The sequence below is a fragment of the Phoenix dactylifera genome, chromosome 3, assembly GCF_009389715.1.
Source record: "Phoenix dactylifera cultivar Barhee BC4 chromosome 3, palm_55x_up_171113_PBpolish2nd_filt_p, whole genome shotgun sequence".
Lineage (NCBI taxonomy): Eukaryota > Viridiplantae > Streptophyta > Magnoliopsida > Arecales > Arecaceae > Phoenix > Phoenix dactylifera.
Genome location: NC_052394.1, coordinates 22575316 through 22597110, shown reverse-complemented (window position 1 = coordinate 22597110; position 21795 = coordinate 22575316). Strand labels below are relative to the sequence as shown.

General features: G+C 39.7%; 4 protein-coding genes across 4 annotated transcripts; 2 read left to right on the top strand and 2 right to left on the bottom strand.

Moving 5' to 3' along the window:
* Nucleotides 1-239: 239 nt before the first annotated feature.
* Nucleotides 240-7650, top strand: LOC103716516 (vacuolar protein sorting-associated protein 2 homolog 1). Its single transcript, XM_008804542.4, has 5 exons — nucleotides 240-471; nucleotides 1021-1151; nucleotides 3445-3549; nucleotides 6994-7254; nucleotides 7367-7650. Exons 1-5 carry the CDS (start codon nucleotides 435-437, stop codon nucleotides 7502-7504), a joined length of 672 nt encoding a protein of 223 aa, XP_008802764.1. The 5' UTR covers nucleotides 240-434; the 3' UTR covers nucleotides 7505-7650.
* Nucleotides 7651-7778: 128 nt separating this feature from the next.
* On the bottom strand, nucleotides 7779-8517 carry LOC103716529 (RING-H2 finger protein ATL72-like). The gene has a single exon (XM_008804560.2). The coding sequence runs from the start codon at nucleotides 8508-8510 to the stop codon at nucleotides 7983-7985; it is 528 nt and encodes a 175-aa protein (XP_008802782.2). The 5' UTR covers nucleotides 8511-8517; the 3' UTR covers nucleotides 7779-7982.
* A 4723-nt stretch (nucleotides 8518-13240) lies between these two features.
* LOC103716518 lies at nucleotides 13241-15888 on the top strand. The gene has a single exon (XM_008804543.3). It carries the CDS (start codon nucleotides 14093-14095, stop codon nucleotides 15599-15601), a length of 1509 nt encoding a protein of 502 aa, XP_008802765.2. The 5' UTR covers nucleotides 13241-14092; the 3' UTR covers nucleotides 15602-15888.
* A 1555-nt stretch (nucleotides 15889-17443) lies between these two features.
* LOC103716519 (heat shock 70 kDa protein 4-like) lies at nucleotides 17444-21329 on the bottom strand. The gene is made up of 2 exons (XM_008804544.4): nucleotides 20877-21329; nucleotides 17444-19694 (listed from the first exon to the last, which is right to left on the bottom strand). Exons 1-2 carry the CDS (start codon nucleotides 21085-21087, stop codon nucleotides 17959-17961), a joined length of 1947 nt encoding a protein of 648 aa, XP_008802766.1. The 5' UTR covers nucleotides 21088-21329; the 3' UTR covers nucleotides 17444-17958.
* Between the last annotated feature and the right edge of the window lie 466 nt (nucleotides 21330-21795).

Sequence of the window (21795 nt, the reverse complement as noted above, 5' to 3'; positions counted from 1 at the left end):
ACCCAATGCGAGCTCTTATTAATTCACTTGAAAAGAAATTATGACATATTTAGGGACCTCGAGATGGTTTTCCAAAAGCAAGTTTCACCTAAAGGCTGCAAAGAGCTCGCACTTTAAATGTGAGACGTCACGTGCGTTAGAACAATTATCGTGGGATCCCTAAACGATATCCAATTTAATTTCAGGTCTGAAGTAAAGTATGAAGAGAGGGGAAAAGATCAAAATCCCTAATTCGCAATATATTGGCGGCTTTTTACCGCGTGCGGTAGGATCGGTCGGTCGAAACAAACCCTTTCGAAGAGAAAAAGGAACAACGAGGAAGGAGGAGGAGAGATCGAAGAAGAGCTTCCCCAATTTCCTCCAATAATTCTCTCCACCATATCGATCTAGCGACGTAAGGAGAGCGGAAAGAGAACAGATCGAAGTTCCTCAAGATGAGCTTTCTCTTCGGCAAGAAGAAAACCCCCGCAGGTACCTTTCCCCTATCCCCTCCATGATTTTCTTTCATTGGGATATTTTGTTGATATGTTTGATCTCAATCACGTAAACATCATGTTATTTCCCTGTTTCTGTTCGTGCAAACTCGATAATTTTGCAACTTCGATAATTTTACTCGGCTTGCGTTTCGATTAGGGTTTGCGATCATATTGTCATATTAAGTTGATTTATCCTGTTTTTTTTTTCGATGGGTTTTCAACTTTTTATGGAAAAAAGATATTTTATGTAAAATCTTGTTCTTTTTTGGGTGAACAAAAACAAAAATCGTTGTTTAGTTATCGAAAATCGTTAGATTGCTGAGAATTTGGCTTGGGACGTTGGTTTTTACGATGGATGTTTTAGATACCGCAGGTCCTTGATCGAAGATTTCTGGTTTTATGAGGTTTTGTTCTTTGACTTAACTAACTTATAGGTAGATAAGTATATCCGATGATTTCGTCTGTAGTACACTCGAAAAACCGGGGATTGTTTGACGATTTGATGATTGCTGTGGTTTTTTTTTTTTTTTTTTTTTTTTTGTAGAGCTGCTGAGGGAGAATAAGAGAATGTTGGATAGATCAATAAGGGAAATCGAAAGGGAGAGGCAAGGACTGCAGACCCAAGAGAAAAAGCTTATCGCAGAGATCAAGAAAACAGCCAAGCAAGGGCAAATGGTATGCACTTTTTGTGACCTCTCCATTGCTCTTATCATACAATGCAGATATTTGAGTTTCACTTTGGTTTAGTTTTGGTCTTTGAATTAGTTTGTGTTAACTATTGTTCCAACACTTCCATGTTCCACTAAAATCTGTTCTGCATCCTCTTTAACTTTATATTTCATATGTCTGTACTTCATAGCCATAGTTGGTTCCTTCGAAATAGGTACTCCAATGAGTGATAGTGTCATGGTTTCTCAAGAGATGGATTAGGGGATTAAAATGCAGTATGAACATTCAGTTTACGAGATGAAGGAAGGAAAGGAGCGAACAAGTTGGAGGATAGGACAGGCTGGTCGATTCATCAGATAGGTGTGAGCTATACCCCGCAATCCCACACTTTAGATCTTTTAGTGTGAAATGATAAATAAGTGGGGATGTGCAAGTAATGGTCTACCTTGAGCAATATTTTTCATGTTGCCTTTTGGTGACTTCTTGTGTTGTTTTATGTTTTAAATTTTATTGCATTTGCATGTGGGTTTTGGTGATCTTGATTAATGTCTTGAACATGACCGAAGCCCATGAATTTTACAGCTTTTTGTGGGCTCTTCATTATAGCTGATGAGCCTATTGATCTATTAAGTCAGGTTTATCCCATTTGTACTAAGAGTTGAGTTTGGGGTTAATCTGGGGGAAGTTATTTATTTGTGGTTGGAGGGGGAGAAGTGATGGTGATGGTTGTGGTTGTAGATTATGGAAAATATGTAATGTCATTACTGGTGATAAAGATTTGAGAATAGCACACTAGAGAACCAATTATCAAGGTTACATATTATATCGAAGTGAGATTATTTTATTTATTTGAAGTTGGTGACAACATGTTAATTGTTACATATATATTCCAAATATTTATCTTTTATCAGAACTAAATTTTATAAAATTTAAATTCTATATCATGTATATAATCATACACAATATAACATCCTAAGTACATTTTAGTGCTAATAGACATAACTAAGACAAACACTGCACTAATGACAACCATGCCCATGACCCCAACTATTTGGTTCAGCTTTGTGAATTCTTGTCTGCCTTTGATTTCTGTTAACATCTTCATTTGCCGCAACCACAAGCTTTTGCAGTCCTTTTCCTGTAATTTTATATCAACTTAGGTCTTCCTCTCTTCCTTTTTGAATCCAATAAATTCGAGCACCTGTCCATATTAAGCCTCCTACATGTGATATCATCTCTATCGATTTCATTATCTTGTCCTTGATAAACCAAACATCTACATCATATTGGGTACCCCAGTCCATTGACTAACACCTAAGCAATTATATCAAGGGAAACATATATTTCAAAAAATAGTAATATTTGAATTGAACAAATATTTTTTTTCTTGGTGCCTATCACTCCATCATGCAGTACATCATCCTATACTTTATAATTTTCTGAACTGTATTGAGTCATAATGCCTTTAATAACACAGAAACAGTTATCACTAGCTATAAATTTACTATTTATGCACACAAGGAATTTGAACATTCACTTTTTTTTTTTTTTGGGAAATTAAAAATTTAACATGACTACATGCAGCTGTTTTTTTATCAATGGATCAAAATTGATGCTTGTCTCGTGAGTTCATCATCCTGCCGCATGAAAGATGGTTGTAAAAATTATATATATATATATATATATATATATATGTTCTCTGTCATCGTTATAAATTTCTAAGTTGCATGCTGAGTTACCATGTTTTTAATGTACAACTTAGATTTCAGAAAGGCTAGCTAATGATTTAAAATCCCTTTGTTGCCTTATTTTGGCCTGTGTGCAATGATTTAAGTAGGAATGTTTTTTTAATTATGTAAAAGAAGAAAGCATGGGTTTTGCCATTAGTGATGCAGGGCAAGCTACTTCAGACTTTATTTAGTCATTAGTTAACTGGGTAAACATAATGCATATCTGATACAATGAATTACATCCCTTGTTTTGTCATAATATCAGTAAAACTGGGATTTTTGACTATGCTAAACCAGTGCATATTTTGAGTTCTTATTCCAAGGGAACTTTGCTTTACTTATTTCAAGAACATGAGTTCTTTAGTATATGTTAAAGTCATCAAGTTATTTGCATTTGGAAAATTTGAAATCTTTTAGCTGTGATCTCTTTTGGCTTTCCTCTTTACCTTTTTATTCAGGCAGCTTTTGTTGGAGATTAATCAATGAGCATGATTTGCATGTTTTCTTACACTAAGTTTCTTCATTTCCTGAGCTGTATCTTTTCTTGTTGTGTAAATATTTTTTTACAGGGAGCTGTAAAAGTAATGGCCAAAGATCTTATTCGAACAAGACATCAGATCACAAAGTTTTATGCACTCAAATCACAGCTTCAAGGTGTATCTCTTAGAATTCAGGTAATTTGATGCTCTTCACTTGCATTTGACATGAAAATGGCAATGAAATTCAGTAATTACATTTTTCTTCATTAAATATTGTCTGATAAAATTTCTTTGACTTTTTGAGATAAGATAGGTAGTTCAGTATTCCTTTTGTGGAAATGCCTATTGTAACTGCTAATGATGCCAAGAGTGGGAAAATGCTTCTTATATGATCTGTTTTAAGACGTATTTGATTCCTGTGAAAGATTCTTTCAGTTTTTGTCATGCTTGGAGTTAAAATGGTCTTGAGAATTGCAGACATCTTTAGTGACTTAATTCATTGGTCATGTTATGATATATACTAAGGCACCGAATGCAGGAAAACTGTATTGAATTATAGGATGCCTATGCTTCCGGTTATAAGAGTTTGTGGACTTTGATAAAATTAAAGTTGAAACGACAATTCATGTGCTGAACAGATCAAATGACCATTTAGGCTTTATGATGGGTGATGATGACTTCAGGGCATTTGCAATATATGCATGATATGTGGCAGGTATCAAAGTTTAATAATGGTATAAAAACTTTTGAGCAATCCACTTTCTAGCAATACAATGATGTTCAAGAGAATCATTTGTGCAATAGTTTGCAGTCCAATTTAGTTGTCATTTTCATTACAACTAACTCAATTGGAAGAAAATAAGACATCCAATTATATTTATTTTCATTAGTAATTTAATTATTTGAGTATATGAAAGCTATAAGTTGGCTAAGCAGAAAGTTAAGAAGGCAGTGCAGATAGGTTCAAAGCATATGAAGAAATATTTTGCAAGTTAGAATCTAAAGACAAGGAGAAAGATATATATAAGTTTGTAAGAGTAGGGGAAAGAAGAACTAGAGACTCGACTTAGGTTAAATACATCAAAAAAGGAAAATCAAAAGGTTTTGTTTGAGGATGGGATTAGAGAAATATAGAAGAGCTATTTTAACAAGCTATGAAAGTCATGTAAATGATTTATGATGCCCTGCTAGTTCCATTGACGATAGAAATGTTAAATATACATGTAGAATTAAAATATTTGAGGTAAAAGAGGCTATGCAAAAGATGACAAGAGGAAAAGCGGTTGGATCTGATGAAATCCCTATGGAAGTTTGGAAGTGTTTAAATAACATGGGAGTAACTTAATTGATTAATTTGTTCAATAAGATTTTAAAGACCAAAAAGATACCTAATAAATGGAGGAAGAGCATTATATCAATTTATAAGAATAATGATGGTATTCAAAATTGTTCTAACTATCATGGTATTAAACTCACGAACCATATTTTGAGACTTTGGAAGCGGGTTGTCGGGTACAGATTGAGGTGTGAAACAAAAATATCAGAGAACCAATCTGGTTTTATGGTAAGAAGGTCGACTATGGATGCTAAATTTCTCCTTCGGAGATTAATGAAGAATATAGAGAAAGCGACAAGATCTTCATATAGTTTTAATTGATTTAGAGAAAAGCGTATGATAGAGTCCCTAGAGAAGTTTTATGATGGGTGTTAAAAAAGAAAGGAGTTTCTGTTGGTTATGTCAATGTGAGTAAGGATATATATAATGGAGCAGTTACTGGTCTGAGAATTATTGATAGTAATACTAGTGAGTTTTCAATCACCATACATTTACGCCATGGATCCACTCTAAGTTCTTATCTTTTTGGGCTAGTTATGGATGAGCTTACTAGGTATCTTTAGGACGATATTCCTTGGTACATGCTACCTGTGGATCATATAGTCTTAGTGGATAAAATTAAGGTTGGAGTTAATCGTAAGTTGGAATTATGCAGGAGTGTATTATAATCTAAGGCTTGAGGTTGAGTAGGACCAAGACAAATGTCGCTTTAGTAAAATTAGAAATAGGGCTAAAGGTTAATAGAAAATTGAGGATCATGAAATTTTTAAGAGTGATTATTTTCAGTATTTAGCATTGATTATTCATAAGGAAAAACTAAAGAGGGCGTTATCCATAGACTTAAAGCGGGGTAAATAAAGTGGAAAAGTGCACAAAAATAAAAAATACTATTTTTGTAGGATACCTACCAAGTTGAACAAATTTTTTTTAAAATAATAGTTATTATGACCAGCTATGCTTTACAACACCAAAAGCTGGATACTTAGAAAAAAACATTTGCATAGGATGAGCATGGCTAAAATGAGAATGTTGAGATGAATATATAGTAATACAAAAAAAAATAGAATAAGAAATAAAATCATTCGTAAAGATGCAGAGGTAGCATTGATTAAGGACAAATTGAGATAAGGATGATTTAGATGGTTTGGATACGTACAATGTAGCATGAGGAATGCACTATTATGAAGTGATTTGATACATATGGAAGGAAAGAGGGATAAAGGTAGACCGAAAATCACATGAGATGACGTAGTAAGGAAGGATGTGCTATCGCTATATCTTGCAGAAATTGTGCTTTTAACAGAGCGAAATGAAAGAAAAAGATTCATGTAGCCTTCCCCAACTAATTTGGGATCAATGCTTATTTGAATCGGGTTGTCGTCGTCATCGTCGTAGTAGTAGTAGTAATTCAACTATTACATGTTTTCTTATGATTGCAAATTAGTTCAAAACCAGATGAGTGGCCTTTGCTAGTTCAGCAGTAAAAATGTGCAGATGTTGGAATACAAAAGATGGCAGGAAAGAACAAATTAAGAATGGAAAATGAAAAAACAGAAAACAGACATGAAGGAAAGAGGAGAATGAAAATATAACGGAAATGAAAAAGAAGAAGAGTTATTGAGCAAGTTGAGAGAATGGTATAAATGGAAAAGAGTGAAATGAGCAGGGAACTAGAAATGTGTGTGTGTGTGTGTGTGTGAGAGAGAGAGAGAGAGAGAGAGAGAGAGAGATGAGTGCATGGACGAAGTTGGCTGGGTTTACAGATTTCCTGGCTTTCTAATGGAAATAAGTGCTCATTAGAGAGAATCCGGAAGGGTGGGGGAGCGGGGAGGGTTGGGGGGGGATGGTGACCTTTAAGTGTTTTAACCATGTTTCCCTCTTGGAAAACTGTAAGATCCTTGATCACATATGTTAGAAAAATAAGGTCATGTCCAAGTTGTATTAACTAATGTAGTTTCATGGTTTCCACTCCTACTTCAGAGCTGCTGGAGAGGATGATAAAATACGTGTGGAAGTTACAGGAAACTTAATAAAGAAGTCTGACACTGAATGTGCAAGCACCCTATCGGTTGAATATTAGCATTATATCTTTAATGCATCGTCAAGGACCATCCTTTTGCCAATTCCTTGAAGAATTAAATGTTCGGGGTGGTGTGTGAGGTTCTCTAATCCGTTATAATTAGGTTAAAACTGCAGATTCATGTTATATGTGAAAGTTTTTTATTAGAGCGGGAATTGACTTTGAATCAGTTCATCTCACCAGTCTACAATGTCATCTTTCAACTATTTTGTGATTCTTGCAGACATTGAAATCAACCCAAGCTATGGGTGAGGCTATGAAGGGTGTTACTAAGGCAATGGGACAGATGAACAGGCAGATGAACCTACCAGGCTTGCAGAAGATAATGCAAGAATTTGAGCGGCAAAATGAGAGGATGGAAATGGTAAGCGAGGCGATGGGAGATGCTATTGATGATGCCTTAGAGGGTGACGAGGAAGAAGAAGAAACAGAAGATCTTGTGAACCAGGTCCTTGATGAAATTGGTATCGACATTAATGCAGAGGTATATGCTTACATATCTGTTACCTCTTTCTTCCTTCAACCAAAGGATATTGTTATGCTTGATTCATATATAATATACCTCAAATCCATTGGTTTTTGTAATTCGCACACAGCTTGTCAAAGCACCGACATCTGCGGTGGCTCAACCAGCGGCAGCTGACAGGGTTGCTCAAGCTGAAACAGCTGGGACTGAAGACGGTGGGATAGACAGCGAACTACAGGCGAGATTAGATAATCTACGAAAAATGTAAATAATCTTAATAGCATGTGACCAATGTGAGGATGCAATGGATCACTGCACCATGTATTATAGTGTGATTTTGAGAAATTTCATCCATACAATAAATTATACTGTCATACGGTGTTTTTAAGACATCTAATAGATTCTTGCTTTTTAGCCTACCAGCTTCATTCCTGTTCTATCAGAGAAGCGCTTCTAAGATTTTAAGCAGCAACTGCTAGATGAAAAATTATCATGTTAGCATGTTGCCTTGTCCTTTATATCTGTGATTCAAACTACTGCATTTCCTTAGCATTTCTCGACATGTCTCTGAAAATACATGGAATTCAGATCATTAGTTCGAGCCCTTGAGGCTCTTGTATCTGTGCACTTGGACGCCATTTCGGCTCACACACAGCAGGCCAAAAAAAATGAAAAAATAAGAAATGAATAATGGAAAAGGGGGAAATTTTCCGTTGTACAACCAAGCCGGCGCCCAGGTCACCATGTCACACCAGAACACCGACGACGCCGGCCATCAAGCCGAAATCTGTTGGATGTTGCGGCCCGGAATCCACCGCAGCGGCGGCAGTCGGGCGGCGAGGAGGCCGTACTGGAACGCTGGCACGGCAAAGGGGGCAGTTGGAGTGAGAGTAGAGCCACATATCTATACAAGCTGCGTGGAAGGTGTGGTTGCATGGCGGCAGCTGCCGGATATATTCTCCATCCATGAAAGGCGATAGGCACACCGAGCACCCGCTATCGGATGCATTCTCCAAGTCCTCCTCTTCATTGTGATACTTCAGTGCCGGAATAACCCTGGCAGTTTTGGCATTACTGTTGGTTTCGCTGGTGGAGACCTCAGGTCGCCGGAAGAACCTCCGAAGAGCTAGAGCAAAGCGACATGGGGAACAGCATGCAAAGGCTATCACGTTTGACACTATAATCATGATGGCAACCACGGCGATGGTGAGTGCAAAGTAGTGGGAATCCGGGGTATCGGATTTGGGTTGAGGTGAGGGTGTTGGAGATGCCATATGGAAGTGTGTTTTGATGGCTGGAGTTCATCAAAACTCCCAGGACATATATATATATATATATATAGCTGGGGAAGGTTGGGCTGAGTACGTGCAGGTCACGCTAGACGTAACTGAGGTGTGAGACAAAGTAGCAGTCTGGTTTCGAAGGCTGCTTTACGGAGCCTCAGAGCATTTGTCTGATAAGGGAAATAAATATTTAATGCGAGTAATCCACCTAAAAATTCTTCGAGTCCATGTCACGGGTTGTCGACATCCTTCAACGGATGTTCATCAGGGCGTGGCCCAGCCTTGCGTGGTGGTAAAGTTGGGACAACAGTCACAGCGCTGGGTTTTTGCTCTACTTGATTCTGGCACGAAATCTCGCTGTTCTTATGTAGGTCTTGTGTCATGTGAAACTGGGTTTCTCCGTGGTGTGGCCTCACCATGATTGGTCTGCTGTGAGTTCGGGAGCAGCTCAGTTGTGGGGCGAAGCAGAAAATTTATTCTCCTGTCTTCCACGCTTTGAGATGTGATTGTTATCATATGCTAAAGTGGTCCGCTGAGTGCCATCTTCAATTCAAAATCTACACCGACGGAGTTCTGGTTGCATCTTTCGCGTGAAAGAATGACTAATTGCATTGACTTTTGCATCACACGGTCCAACGATAGATTCGATCAAAAGAAGGTGAATCCTCCATTCACATGAAAGACAACCCCTGTCCCGATGGATGGCGATGTGTGGGGTTTGTCTATGCTTCATCTCTAGCGAAAGGTATTGAAGAGAGAGGCAAACGATTTCAAGAGTACAAATAAGGACTTGTTTAGCATCTCTTTCTTTTTTAAGTTTCTAAAATAAAATCACAAAAATCTAAATAAAAATGATATTAGATACTATAATTTATATATTTATTTTTAAAAATTATTTTAAAAATACAATACCAATTTTAAATATTTATAAAAAAATAATAAAATCATATTTTACAACTAATACTATCTCTGCCACCATCGTTGCTGTTACCACCACCATGCTATCACCACCACTATAATTATCACCGTCACCAATCCACCACCACTATCAGCCACTCCACCACACCTCCGCCACCGTCATCATTGTCTCTACTATATAGATAGTAACCCCACTGCTACCATTGTTATGCCACCTCTACTGCATTAGCTACACTTGGGCCACCATCACTGTTGTCACTAGTATCATTGCCATCTCCAATGCCTCTATTTTTGTTATTACCATCTCCACCATTATTGTCATATTTATATTTTCAAAAATAATCATATATACCAAATATATTCATATTTAAATGCTTAGAAAATAAATTTTATTTTATTTTTTGAAATAGAAAAAAATAAAAAAAATGCTAAACGATACCCAAGCTTCCAATTTGCGGTATACTTTAGCTGCGACCGTTCCAGTTAGCATGGCATGGTGTGGTCCTTCAATGACAAAATCAATTACCATACGAGCACAAGGCGAGCACAAAATGATCCATGCCTGTTACTATTCAACCTTACATGCCCAATCAACTTCAGCATAACAATCGTCAATTTATATAGAGCATGGTTAGATGGATATATAGAGCACTCCCTCCCCTTATTAGCCATCACAGTGAGGTGTAGGGAGTGCCAGTGTAGCCAATCACATCCAATAGATTTCATGGTTTACATAGGCCCTGATTTAACTAATTAAGATTTTAAGTCAACATTCAAAACCCGAACAATTACAACTAGGTGGGAGAGAGGAGTGCTCCATCAAGGAATGAAAGTGGATAGCATGGTATCTATCTGGATCCATTTTCGTATCTAAATCTATCCGAATATGAATACATCCGACTAATATCCGTATCTATGTCCATATCCGTCAAAACATAAAAATCAAACAGATATAGATATGGGTAGAGAACTACTCAATCTATGTCTGAATATTCTATTCTATTTGTAACCATATTTAATTTTATATATCACTCATAAACTTTTAATAGTAATATATAACCATATTAATATATTGTTACTTGATTTATCATCCACTTAGTAATATCTTTAATATTATCATCAAGTTTAATTATCCGACTTATATTCGTACTTATATCCATGCTTTCAGCATACAATTTGTATCTATATGTATTTAAAATAAATATAAATATAAATTTTGCATCCGACTAATATGTATATCCATATCTGTATTTATTAAATAAAATTAAAATAGATATAAATATACTGATATCCGATCTATATTTTATCCGATTTCAGGCCTAACTCCATCCCTCTCTACGTTGAAAAACCCAAGGTAATAGATTTCAACTTTTAAGGGGCTATCCATCCATCGTAGAAGCTTACTGTCAGAAAGAGTGATGACAACAACATTTAGGGGTGAAGGTCCAATTAAACTTTGGCGAACAAGTTGACACCACTCTCCTAGGAACCGAGAGAAAAATAGGTTTATCTCTTGGCCCTGCTGATAGGCTCCTATGAACTGCTAAAAGCAATGTAATGCAAGTTAAAAGGCATCCAATGTGCCCAGTGATCTGCCGGTCCTATCAAAAAAAGGATCTTTCATGGTCTTGTTGCTAGTTTAGTGGGGACGAAGCTCTTTGATAAGTGTGATAGGAATCTAACCATTCTTTATTATTATTATTATCTTTAACTAATCAATTGATTCACTCTCATCTGGTATGAATACATCCAATAAAGTTAGAAAACAAAAAAAAATTATAATGCTAGAGAAAATCATTCTTAAAGTTTTATCCGAATGCCCAACAACAAAAGCAACCACCTAGTCACCAGAGTGCTCTCTAACCATCCATTTTAGTGGTATATAAAATCTTGGCAAGAAAATTCTATGTAGAACAAACTCGGCTTGCAATCCACTAGATCCATAGTAGCATAAGCGCATAGTATATTATACACTGCATTTCCTTCCACTCACCCAAATCAATTGAAAAAGATCAGTGATAATCTAATTCACAAGAAACCACCATTGTCAGGGGAATTACACTACACGGTGTCTATTATTACATGTTGCATGATATCTAAAAACTACTGTAAAATTGCATGTTGCCACTTGGAACAGCTACCTAAATTATACGCAGCCAATTAATATACCAAGGAGAGGTTCTAGTGGGGGGTGCATTTGGGATCATCTCAGGAATCCATCATTTGGATTTTGGCTCCTCAAAAGAACTCTTTCATATATCAATTGCCCCTTTTTAACTCCATCATAACATGCTCCCTTCTGTTCCTCGAGAATGCGTTGAGGTTTCCTGCGTTTTGGCACATGGGAGCACTCCCAAGAGCAATATTTTAGGGTCAATAATTCAGTAGCCTTGTAGGAATGCACTTTTACCATATGGCCCATTAGTGCTCAAACTAAGCAGTTTAAATTAACTACAATCACTTGTATTTTTTATGGATGCAAAACTTAGTCAATGAGATCAAGGGAAAGCAAGAGTGGCATGATGTGTTATCGTGTCGTGGGTGATTACTAGGATGTTACAATGTCATTAGTCTCCTTCATTTTTGCTTATAACTAATCTGCAAGTGGCTTCTACTATTTCAATAGCTATCCACAAGCACGCCGGTGTAACACGTCAGGGCCAAGAATAATACAAATCAACAGGATAATATTCTTCAAGAACATGGAAAGGTTGGTGTTCGGTTAATACTAAACGGCACGGCTTTATGCAGTAAAAGATGGGTTCTTCTTGATAGTGATATAGCTGGTTGTGCTCATGGGAGATCAGTTTGAGCAGCTGACCCAATTAAAAAAAAAATTTATGATGGGTTCTATAGTGCATATGCTGCTTGGATGGTGATATTTTGTACCAAGTCTAAATATTTCATAGCGTGCTAAGCTTGATTAGCAAGTTGACATGGAGGGAGCTATCATGGTTGGTGCTGCACGCAAGCTATTACCTGCACCAAGGTTGCTTTCAGATGTTTTTTTTCCCCTACTCATTCAGAAGGCTTTCTTTATACATGATTCATTGTATTTGATAAGCAGCTCGCAAGACATTTGCTTCGCGGCCTGTTTATTAATTGATTTATGTAAGAAATTAGCAAGTGCATGGGAATTAATTAGCTACATTTGATCCATCATTTTGATAACTAATGCCGACTTTTTATCCTAAGTACAAAAGTATCCCAATATTGTACGTGGAATATTGTGTGCACGTTAAGATGACTTTGGCTAGAATAGTTCTACCACTTATAGTGGTATTTTTCTAAACAAGGACTAAGAGGGCCAAGTTATAGCATCCTATGATAAATGTGACCTTGACTCCATCAACATAGCTCTTTCCATAACTTATCAAATAAGAAATCCGGCAGGGGCCACCTCGAATTTAACATACATTCATCAATTAGTGACTACTCACTAAATCATTGTCTCCATTACAAACCTGATATCACGGTTGAATAGCTCTTGAGGCTATCATTGATTCAATTGTCCTAATTTTCAACAATAGATCACAAATATAAAAGAATTGTGAGAGGTCTACCATTAACAACCACTGTGATAAGGGAGGAAGGAGAGCTTGAGAGGGAACTCTCATGATAAGAAGGAGAGTCTCTTTTGACGAGCTTTTTTTTTTTGACTTGACCCTTGAGCCACATAATTGAAGAAAGATATAGGCTGACACCTATATTGATTTAATTAAATAAAAAAGAACTCACACGACGTCACCGTCAAGTAACGGCGAGGTCGGCCTGGCTCCTTAAACGGACCCGTTAACGTTTTGTTCTTCTTCCTTCCGTCTTTTGAAATGGGGAAGGAATTCGAGTTCCAGCGGTCTCCTCTGGAATCCAAGAGGTCTTCTTGATGCAATCCGTTGTTTAGGGGCGGGTTTCGATTCATTTCCGCTTCTTCTTCTTCCTGCGTTTTTTGTTGTTTATATGGAAGGCTGGGTTCTATCTCTCCGATTCGGTGTTTTCCTCCCAGTTTTGGCGGATTTTGGGATTTTCATGGTCTTAGGTCGATAAAGATCTGATCTTTTTGGTTGTGTTGGATTCCTGTTTTAAATTGCGTAAAGGATTTCCAAGAAATTAATGATTTTAGGGTTCTTCTCTCCGGTTTTCGGAGGGTTTTGGGGATTCCATGGTCGTAGTTCGTCAAAGGTCTCAGCTTTTTCGTTATCTATTCGGCTTGTTTGATTCCTGGTTCAAGATTTGGTTCCTGGTTTGATGAGGTTTCGGATAAATTAGCGTTTTTAATTAGGGTTCTCCTCTCCCCTTTTTTTGGACGATTTGGGATTCCTTGGCCGCTGATCGAGAAAGATTCCTTCTCTCTTGTCAGCCGATCAGTTATTTTCCTTGTCGTACATTTTATTGGGCACGTTTCTAAGAAATCTAGGGTTTTTGTTCATAGAAATCCGGGTTTGCGAAGATTTGTTGAGTTTGGGTTTAGGGGGTATCGGATTTCTTGTCTCTGATAGGAATTCGTGGGGTGGGATTTATGGAATGTGTCTGCGAGTGTTTTCTATGGGATGCGTTCCTTGAATGCGGTGGAGTTCGAAACCCCCCGGACGGATAGCATTTGAGAAGGAGGTAGAGGAGGCCATTAGAGTGCACAAGGAGATAAGAGAGAAAGAGCCATGGGAGAAGATCTCCTCACCTCTCTGTCCATGGAGAACCACCACCCATCCACTCTTCTTTCTATGGATCCCTCCGGCGGCCCGGCCTTGCTCTCCTCCCATGAGGACTTGTCCGACCGCGAGCTGATGATCCAGCGGCCGCCCGACATCAACCTCCCACTCTCCGCCGAGCGCTCCCCTCCCCAGCAATATTGGAACGATATCTTGGACGTCAGTCTTGGCTCTCAGGTCTATGATCCTGCGACTCTCCTGCACCTCCCCAGGGTCGGCGCAGCCCGCAAATGTGTCAAGAGAGGCGACAGCATCTGGGGCGCATGGTTCTTCTTCACCTTCTATTTCAAGCCAGCACTCTCCGAGAAATCCAAGGCCAAGACAACCCGAGATGGGAATGGCGTCTTAGGCTTCGACAAGTCCGAACTCCAGTTTGATGTGTTCTTGGTCCAGCACGACATGGAGAACATGTACATGTGGGTCTTCAAGGAGAGGCCGGAGAACGCGCTGGGCAAGATGCAGCTGAGGAGCTACATGAACGGGCACTCCCGCCATGGCGAGCCCCAATTCCCATTCAGCGCCGACAAGGGCTTCGTCCGATCCCACCGGATGCAGCGCAAGCAGTACCGTGGGCTGTCGAACCCTCAGTGTGTGCATGGTATTGAAGTGGTGAGGTCACCCAACTTGGCGGCTGTCACCGAGGTGGACCGCAAGAAGTGGATGGAGCTCACTGGCAGGGAGCTTAATTTCTCGATCCCGCTGGAAGCCAGTGATTTCGGGTCATGGAGGAATCTTCCCAACTCTGAATTTGAGCTCGAAAGGCCTCCTCCTCATTCGAAGGGCATTTTGCATCCCCACCCAAAGAAATTGCTTAATGGATCAGGTTTGAACTTGTTATCGCATTCTAATCATTCCAATGGTGATGGGATGGACCTTTCTCCAGTTTGCAGCAAGCGCAGGAAGGATCTCTTTCGACATGCGATGGATGAGGATTGCGGCTTGCCCCTGAATTCTTATTCGGAGAGAGCCCAAGACATGGACATACACCCGGTCGGGCCATCATGGTTGAATGACTTTAGCGGTGTGATGAGGCACATCTATGGGCCGGTAACTGCTGCAAAGACGATTTATGAGGATGAACGAGGTTACTTGATAATGGTTAGCCTGCCTTTTGCTGATCAACAGAGTGTGAAGGTTTCTTGGAGGAATAGTCTTACTCATGGGATAGTGAAGATACTCTGTGTCAGTACTGCTCGGATGCCATATGTAAAGAGGCATGATAGAACATTCAAGCTGACCGACCCTTCTCCTGAGCATTGCCCACCAGGGGAATTCATAAGAGAGATACCGCTTGCCACTCGAATCCCAGAAGATGCTAAGTTAGAAGCATACTATGATGAGACTGGCGCCGTGCTAGAAATAATGGTTCCTAAACATCGTGTTGGGCCCGAAGAACACGAAGTTCGTGTATGCTTGCGCCCTCCTCATCTTGGAGCTAATAATCTTATGTTGACCTGAACAGGTGGGAATAGCATGTGATGGGTGGTTTGGCCAATTTCCATTGTTTACTAACTATGCAGCATAAAAGGAAATTTGTGAAATGGAAGTGCATTCTTGCCATATTCAACTCTCCTTTGCAATTTGGTTTGGCTGAATATTCTTGGTGGTTTTTCATGTTTGGTTGGATATTTTTAGTGAGTTGCATGCTTGAATGTACTGACAAAATGTTGAGGTTTGAGAACATCTTTGGGAGTCATGTTGAAATTTTAGCATGAGGAATCATCAAGTTAAATTCGACTTTGATTGTTTTGTGGTAAATGACAAAATGCTTCAATGTACTGACAGAAGCATGACAAAATGCTTGGCTGCAAAGCCAGTGTTTGTGGTTCAAAAATATGTGTGCGTTCAAATTCATATACTTTCACTAAAAATCTGTCATGCTTCTGTTCTGTATGTGGTCGGAGATGCTTCAATGTGCTTATATACATTCTCAAAGTAATTCTATCCCTATACTCTTATGGAACCAGTAAATGTCCTTTGTTTATGTTCCTACTGAATATTTGTGTTTGTGTCAGCTTGAAGCGGACCGGTGATAAAAACTGTATAGCTAGTTAAAGATACACTGTCACTCAGTATATGTAAATACCTTTAGCATATCTGGGATATATCTAATAATTGTTGTAACTTGACCATCTGCGGGTTCTACTTCATCTCTAGGATGTACCATTGTATGATGGGTCGCAGTCAGTGCCGCTGAATGTCCAAAGCATTTCCTGTACATTTGTGTTTGCAACCCCTTTGCGATCATCTTATGTCCATGTATTCTGCTACTTTCTCTCTCTCACACACACAGACACCCCTTTTTTCTCAATTAGTCTTTTACTCGTTTTAAGGCTTTTATTCCATGAATGTATTGGTTTTCTTTTCTTGCCACGTTTGTGTTCTTTCTCTTGACCTGCAATGAAGCAATTCCTTGCATTGTTTGCCCTTATCTGATTTCTTAGCCTGCCGATACTGCTGTCATTGCCTTGACAGCCACAGATAAGGTTGATTTAGCCGAAGCTCCTGCTTATGTAGTTTTACAGTGTGCCCTCCGAAGATGGAGTTCGTGTTAGTTGTTCATTGGTTGATATATTTGAATTGTTCTCCATATTAGTGACTGTTGCTGGTGCATACCTATTTCTTGATCATTTTTTTAACTTATCATCCTTGATAGCTTACAGTGACTGTTGTAAGATGACCATCGGTTTGAAATCTACATGTTATTATGGTGATCATAACTGAAATTGCTTATGCTGCGGGCTTTTTCCTCTTGCACGCTGTCGTAGATTGTCAATTCTGGAAGTTTACAATAAGTACTTGCTACTAGAGTATCTTATGATGCCCTACTCTCTCCTATAAAGAGTACGAGGATTGAAGAAGCAGCTCTTCAGAACAGTAAGCATGTAACATTCGGTGAAAGGATAGGGAAAACTATGCCAGGGGCCCGTGCAGCCAGAGCCATCGTGGAAAGACTAGAAGACAAGATTTCTTCTGCCGATGGAAAAGGCACAAGTAGCAGATGATCGCATAAAATGGCCAGATAGCTTAAAAGGTCTGTGTTTGGTACGGAACAAAAGAGCTTCATCTCAGTGCAGAAGATGAATGCAGAGAGTCCGCTTTTATTGGGACATCACCTGCCTTCTTTGTAGTGGATATGTAATGGTCATAAAAAGATGAACCTAGGAGGCAATACTCTCGAGGTGAGGATATTTAGGGTTCTAAACAAAGACTTCTGGTCCAAAATTTGCAGTCAGGCATGTTCGGAAGTCCAAACCAGTGAATCCAACAATGAAACGTTATTTTTAAATATCCAAAATAAATCATGGAATGAAAATTTTAAAATATCTGCCTAGATGTTATGTTAGTTTACAATAGATACAGACATGAGTGCTGCATTCTATACCCAATCTACAAATATGGTCTAAATTATCAGCACAACCAATCCAAAAGCTACCCGGCATCAATGTTGCTTTTTCACAAATTTTCACTTCGTCAACCCACTGCCTTGCATATCGATAAGAGGCATTCCTGACATATAACCTGACTCAAACAAGTAGTAAAGACAGGAGTTCCCATGAACTAAGTTCCCCAATTCATGGGAAGACTAAACCAATATAGTCATGGAAAGACTAAACTAATCATCACAACAGATGCAACGCTCACTGTAGCCACCAGGAAAATAGAAACAAAAACTAGAAGTTCGGGTGAACTGCAAAGACACCAAACACACCATGCTGCTACTAAAGCACCTCAAACGAGAAACTGGAGAGAGAAGGTGAATAAGCTCGGGTGTACTGCAAGACACCAAGCACGCATGCTACCATTCAAGCAATTTAATCAACTTCCTCAATCTTGGGCCCTGCACCACTGCTACCACCAGCTGCCGGAATGTCCTCGTCCATGCCACCAGCCATCCCTGCACCTGCGCCCTGGTACATCTTGGCAATGATTGGGTTGCAGATGCTCTCCAGCTCCTTCATTTTGTCTTCAAACTCATCTGCCTCAGCGAGCTGGTTGCCATCCAGCCAATTGATGGCCTGCTCAATGGCATCCTCAATTTTCTTCTTGTCAGCCTGTGGCAACTTGGCGGCAATCTTCTCATCTCTGATAGTGTTTCTCATGTTGTAGGCATAGTTCTCCAAAGCATTCTTCGCCTCCACCTTCTTTTTGTGCTCCTCATCCTCTGCCTTGTACTTCTCGGCCTCTTGGACCATCTTCTCGATCTCCTCCTTGCTCAACCTGCCCTTGTCATTGGTGATCGTGATCTTGTTCTTCTGCCCGGTGGTCTTGTCCTCAGCGGACACATTCAGGATGCCATTGGCATCTATATCAAAGCAAACATTGATCTGAGGCACACCTCGTGGAGCAGGAGGAATGCCGGATAGCTCGAATTTACCAAGAAGGTTGTTGTCCCTTGTCCGGGTTCTCTCACCCTCATAAACCTGAATCAGGACACCAGGCTGGTTGTCGGAATAGGTGGAGAAGACCTGTTCCTTCTTGGTTGGAATGGTAGTGTTCCTTGGAATCAAGACAGTCATAACACCTCCTGCAGTCTCCAAACCAAGAGAGAGAGGGGTAACATCCAGCAGCAGCAAGTCCTGGACCCTCTCATTGCCCTCCCCGCTCAAGATGGCAGCTTGGACAGCAGCACCATAGGCAACAGCCTCGTCGGGGTTGATGCTCTTGCAGAGCTCCTTCCCATTGAAGAAGTCCTGAAGAAGCTGTTGCACCTTGGGAATCCTGGTCGACCCACCAACAAGGACAACATCATGGACGCCGCTCTTGTCCATCTTAGCATCTCTCAGGCACTTCTCCACGGGCTCCATGCACTTTCTAAATAGGTCCATGTTGAGCTCCTCAAATCTGGCTCGGGTGATGGTGGTGTAGAAATCAATACCCTCATACAGGGAATCGATCTCAATGGTGGTCTGGGCAGTGGAGGAGAGAGTCCTCTTTGCTCTCTCACAAGCTGTCCTCAATCTCCTCAGGGCCCTGGGGTTGCCACTGATGTCTTTCTTGTTCTTCCTCTTGAACTCCTGAACAAAGTGGTTCACCATCCGGTTGTCAAAGTCCTCACCACCAAGGTGAGTGTCGCCAGCAGTCGCCTTCACCTCGAAGATGCCCTCTTCAATGGTGAGAAGAGAGACATCAAAGGTGCCACCACCAAGGTCAAAGATAAGAACATTCTTCTCGCCAGAGCTGCCAGCCTTCTTGTCAAGACCGTAGGCAATGGCAGCAGCGGTGGGTTCATTGATAATTCGCATGACATTGAGGCCAGAAATGACGCCAGCATCTTTGGTGGCCTGACGCTGGGAGTCGTTGAAGTAGGCAGGGACTGTGACAACTGCGTTCTTAATAGTAGAACCAAGGTAGGCTTCAGCAATCTCCTTCATCTTCATGAGGACCATGGATGAAATCTCCTCTGCAGAGAACTGCTTCTCCTCGCACTTGTACTGTACCACAATCATGGGCTTGTCACCAGGGCCTGGGATGACCTTGAAGGGCCATAGCTTCATATCATTCTGGACAGAGGGGTCGCTGAAACGTCTGCCAATCAATCTCTTCGCATCTGTGCACGACCATAACCACAAACAGAACAAAGATCGTCAGGGGTAAACGGGAAAAAAAAAGCAAGATGCAAAGTGTTCCAAAAAGATAAAATAAACACAAGTCATGACAAGTAGCTCTGTCCTCAATAAATCCTAAGAATTTCCAGTAGAATTTAAAGTGAGGATAATAATAGTTCATAGAATGATTCAGAAAGGCTTTCATAATCACAATCTTATCAGTGAATACAATTTTGAACTTAAAATCAAGAAGACTAAACTTGATCCAGATCAAGTCAATTCGGCTTAGAATTCAAGCCTTTTACACTTCTCCGATTTACAACTATATAAATTGCTTAAATTGTAAAATAAATGCCTTCCCTAATTCGTTAATAAAGCCAGCATATCTAAAGATATATACACAGTTGGTAGCTTTGAATATTTATAAAGATATATACATTAACTATGTACATTATAAATCTAGCTCCACATGCATAGCTTAAGTTGTGCAATAAATATCTTCCATAATATTTTTATAAATCCCGTATTTCCAAAGAAAAACACAAATTTTTGACACAGTTGATAGTTTCCTATATTTATAAACATATATACATTAAATATGTTACAGATCTCCAAGATATAGATGGAAAACAGGTTCCTGATGCAAAGCACGTCAATTAGAAAAAATAAACAAGTTTCAAAATTTGTAAAAAAGTATTCGTAACAGTTTTTACATAACCCTAAGAATAACACGGATCATGTTGCAACTTTTCGTTGGATCTTTCCAAACAAAACTAAACATACACATAATTTGCTCCGATCCCTATAACAAAATCTAGAAAAAAAATGCAGAATTTTCCATTCATGAGAAAAATTATATCGAATATCTACAAGCTGGCAGGTTTTAAATAACTCGGAGCATAAAAGCTAAAAATAGAATAAATCAAAAATTAACTTCCCAAACCAACCCACAAATCAATCAAGTGACCAAAAATTTGATCTTTTTTTGGGGAAAAAAAAAATCCTCCACAATGACCAGCAAAAATACGACAAATTCAGAAAGCATATCAAAGACGCGTGAACAATTTCATCAAGATCTCAAACTTATAGAATTTCCATGAATTTTATCGCAACGTAGCACTACAAATGCTAGTAACTACGTAAAAAGCATAGCCTAGCAAACAGAGTAGGCGATCTGAACTTACCGAAGACGGTGTTGGTGGGGTTCATAGCGACCTGGTTCTTGGCGGCATCACCGATAAGCCTCTCGGTGTCAGTGAACGCGACGTAGGACGGGGTGGTGCGGTTCCCTTGGTCATTGGCGATGATCTCCACCCTATCGTGCTGCCACACGCCGACGCACGAGTAGGTCGTTCCGAGATCGATCCCGATCGCCGGACCTTCGGCTTTCGCCATGGCTTCTCTCGCAGATCTAATCGAAGAGAAGAATTATACAAAGAGAACGGAAAAAATAGAGATCAAAAGAGAGAATGTAAGTGCGAGGAGGCAAGGCGTAGAAAGGGCGCGCTTTTATCGGATGGGCTCCGATTCCAGAAGGTTCGAGCGGGGGAAGCCTGGCCATTGGATTGGTGGGAGATGGACGGCGTGTAAAGGGGTTGGTCGTTCTCGGAGAATTCGTGCACCCTCTGGAGAATTCGAGAAGCGTCTTTGCTTCAGGTTTTTCCGATCGAGTGGGGAAGCCGGCGCGCCTGCTCCTCCACTCCGCTTCTGCCACCTTACGACATCCGAAAGGATGATGGAATCCTGTCGGTACCTGGCCCCACTCAGTTGGACCGGACCGGCCGGGAGGATAAATATGAATCCTCTCTCTCTCTCTCTCTCTCTCTCTCTCTCTCTCTCTCTCTCTCCTTTTTTTTTATTGAACATATGGTAGCTCAATACATATTAGTATTGATGATGATGCATGTTCTTACAAGCTTGGCATAACAAGACTAGAGATTATAAATGATATTTCTTTTTTTGCACTTAGTTTTTTTTCTTCCCTCTACACTTCGAGGATGGTAGCAACCAATGATGCATTAGCTCACTCCAAAATTGCTTTAATATATTAGTTTAATTACAATCTACATAATTAGGTCACTTACTTAGCGTACTTATGCTTTG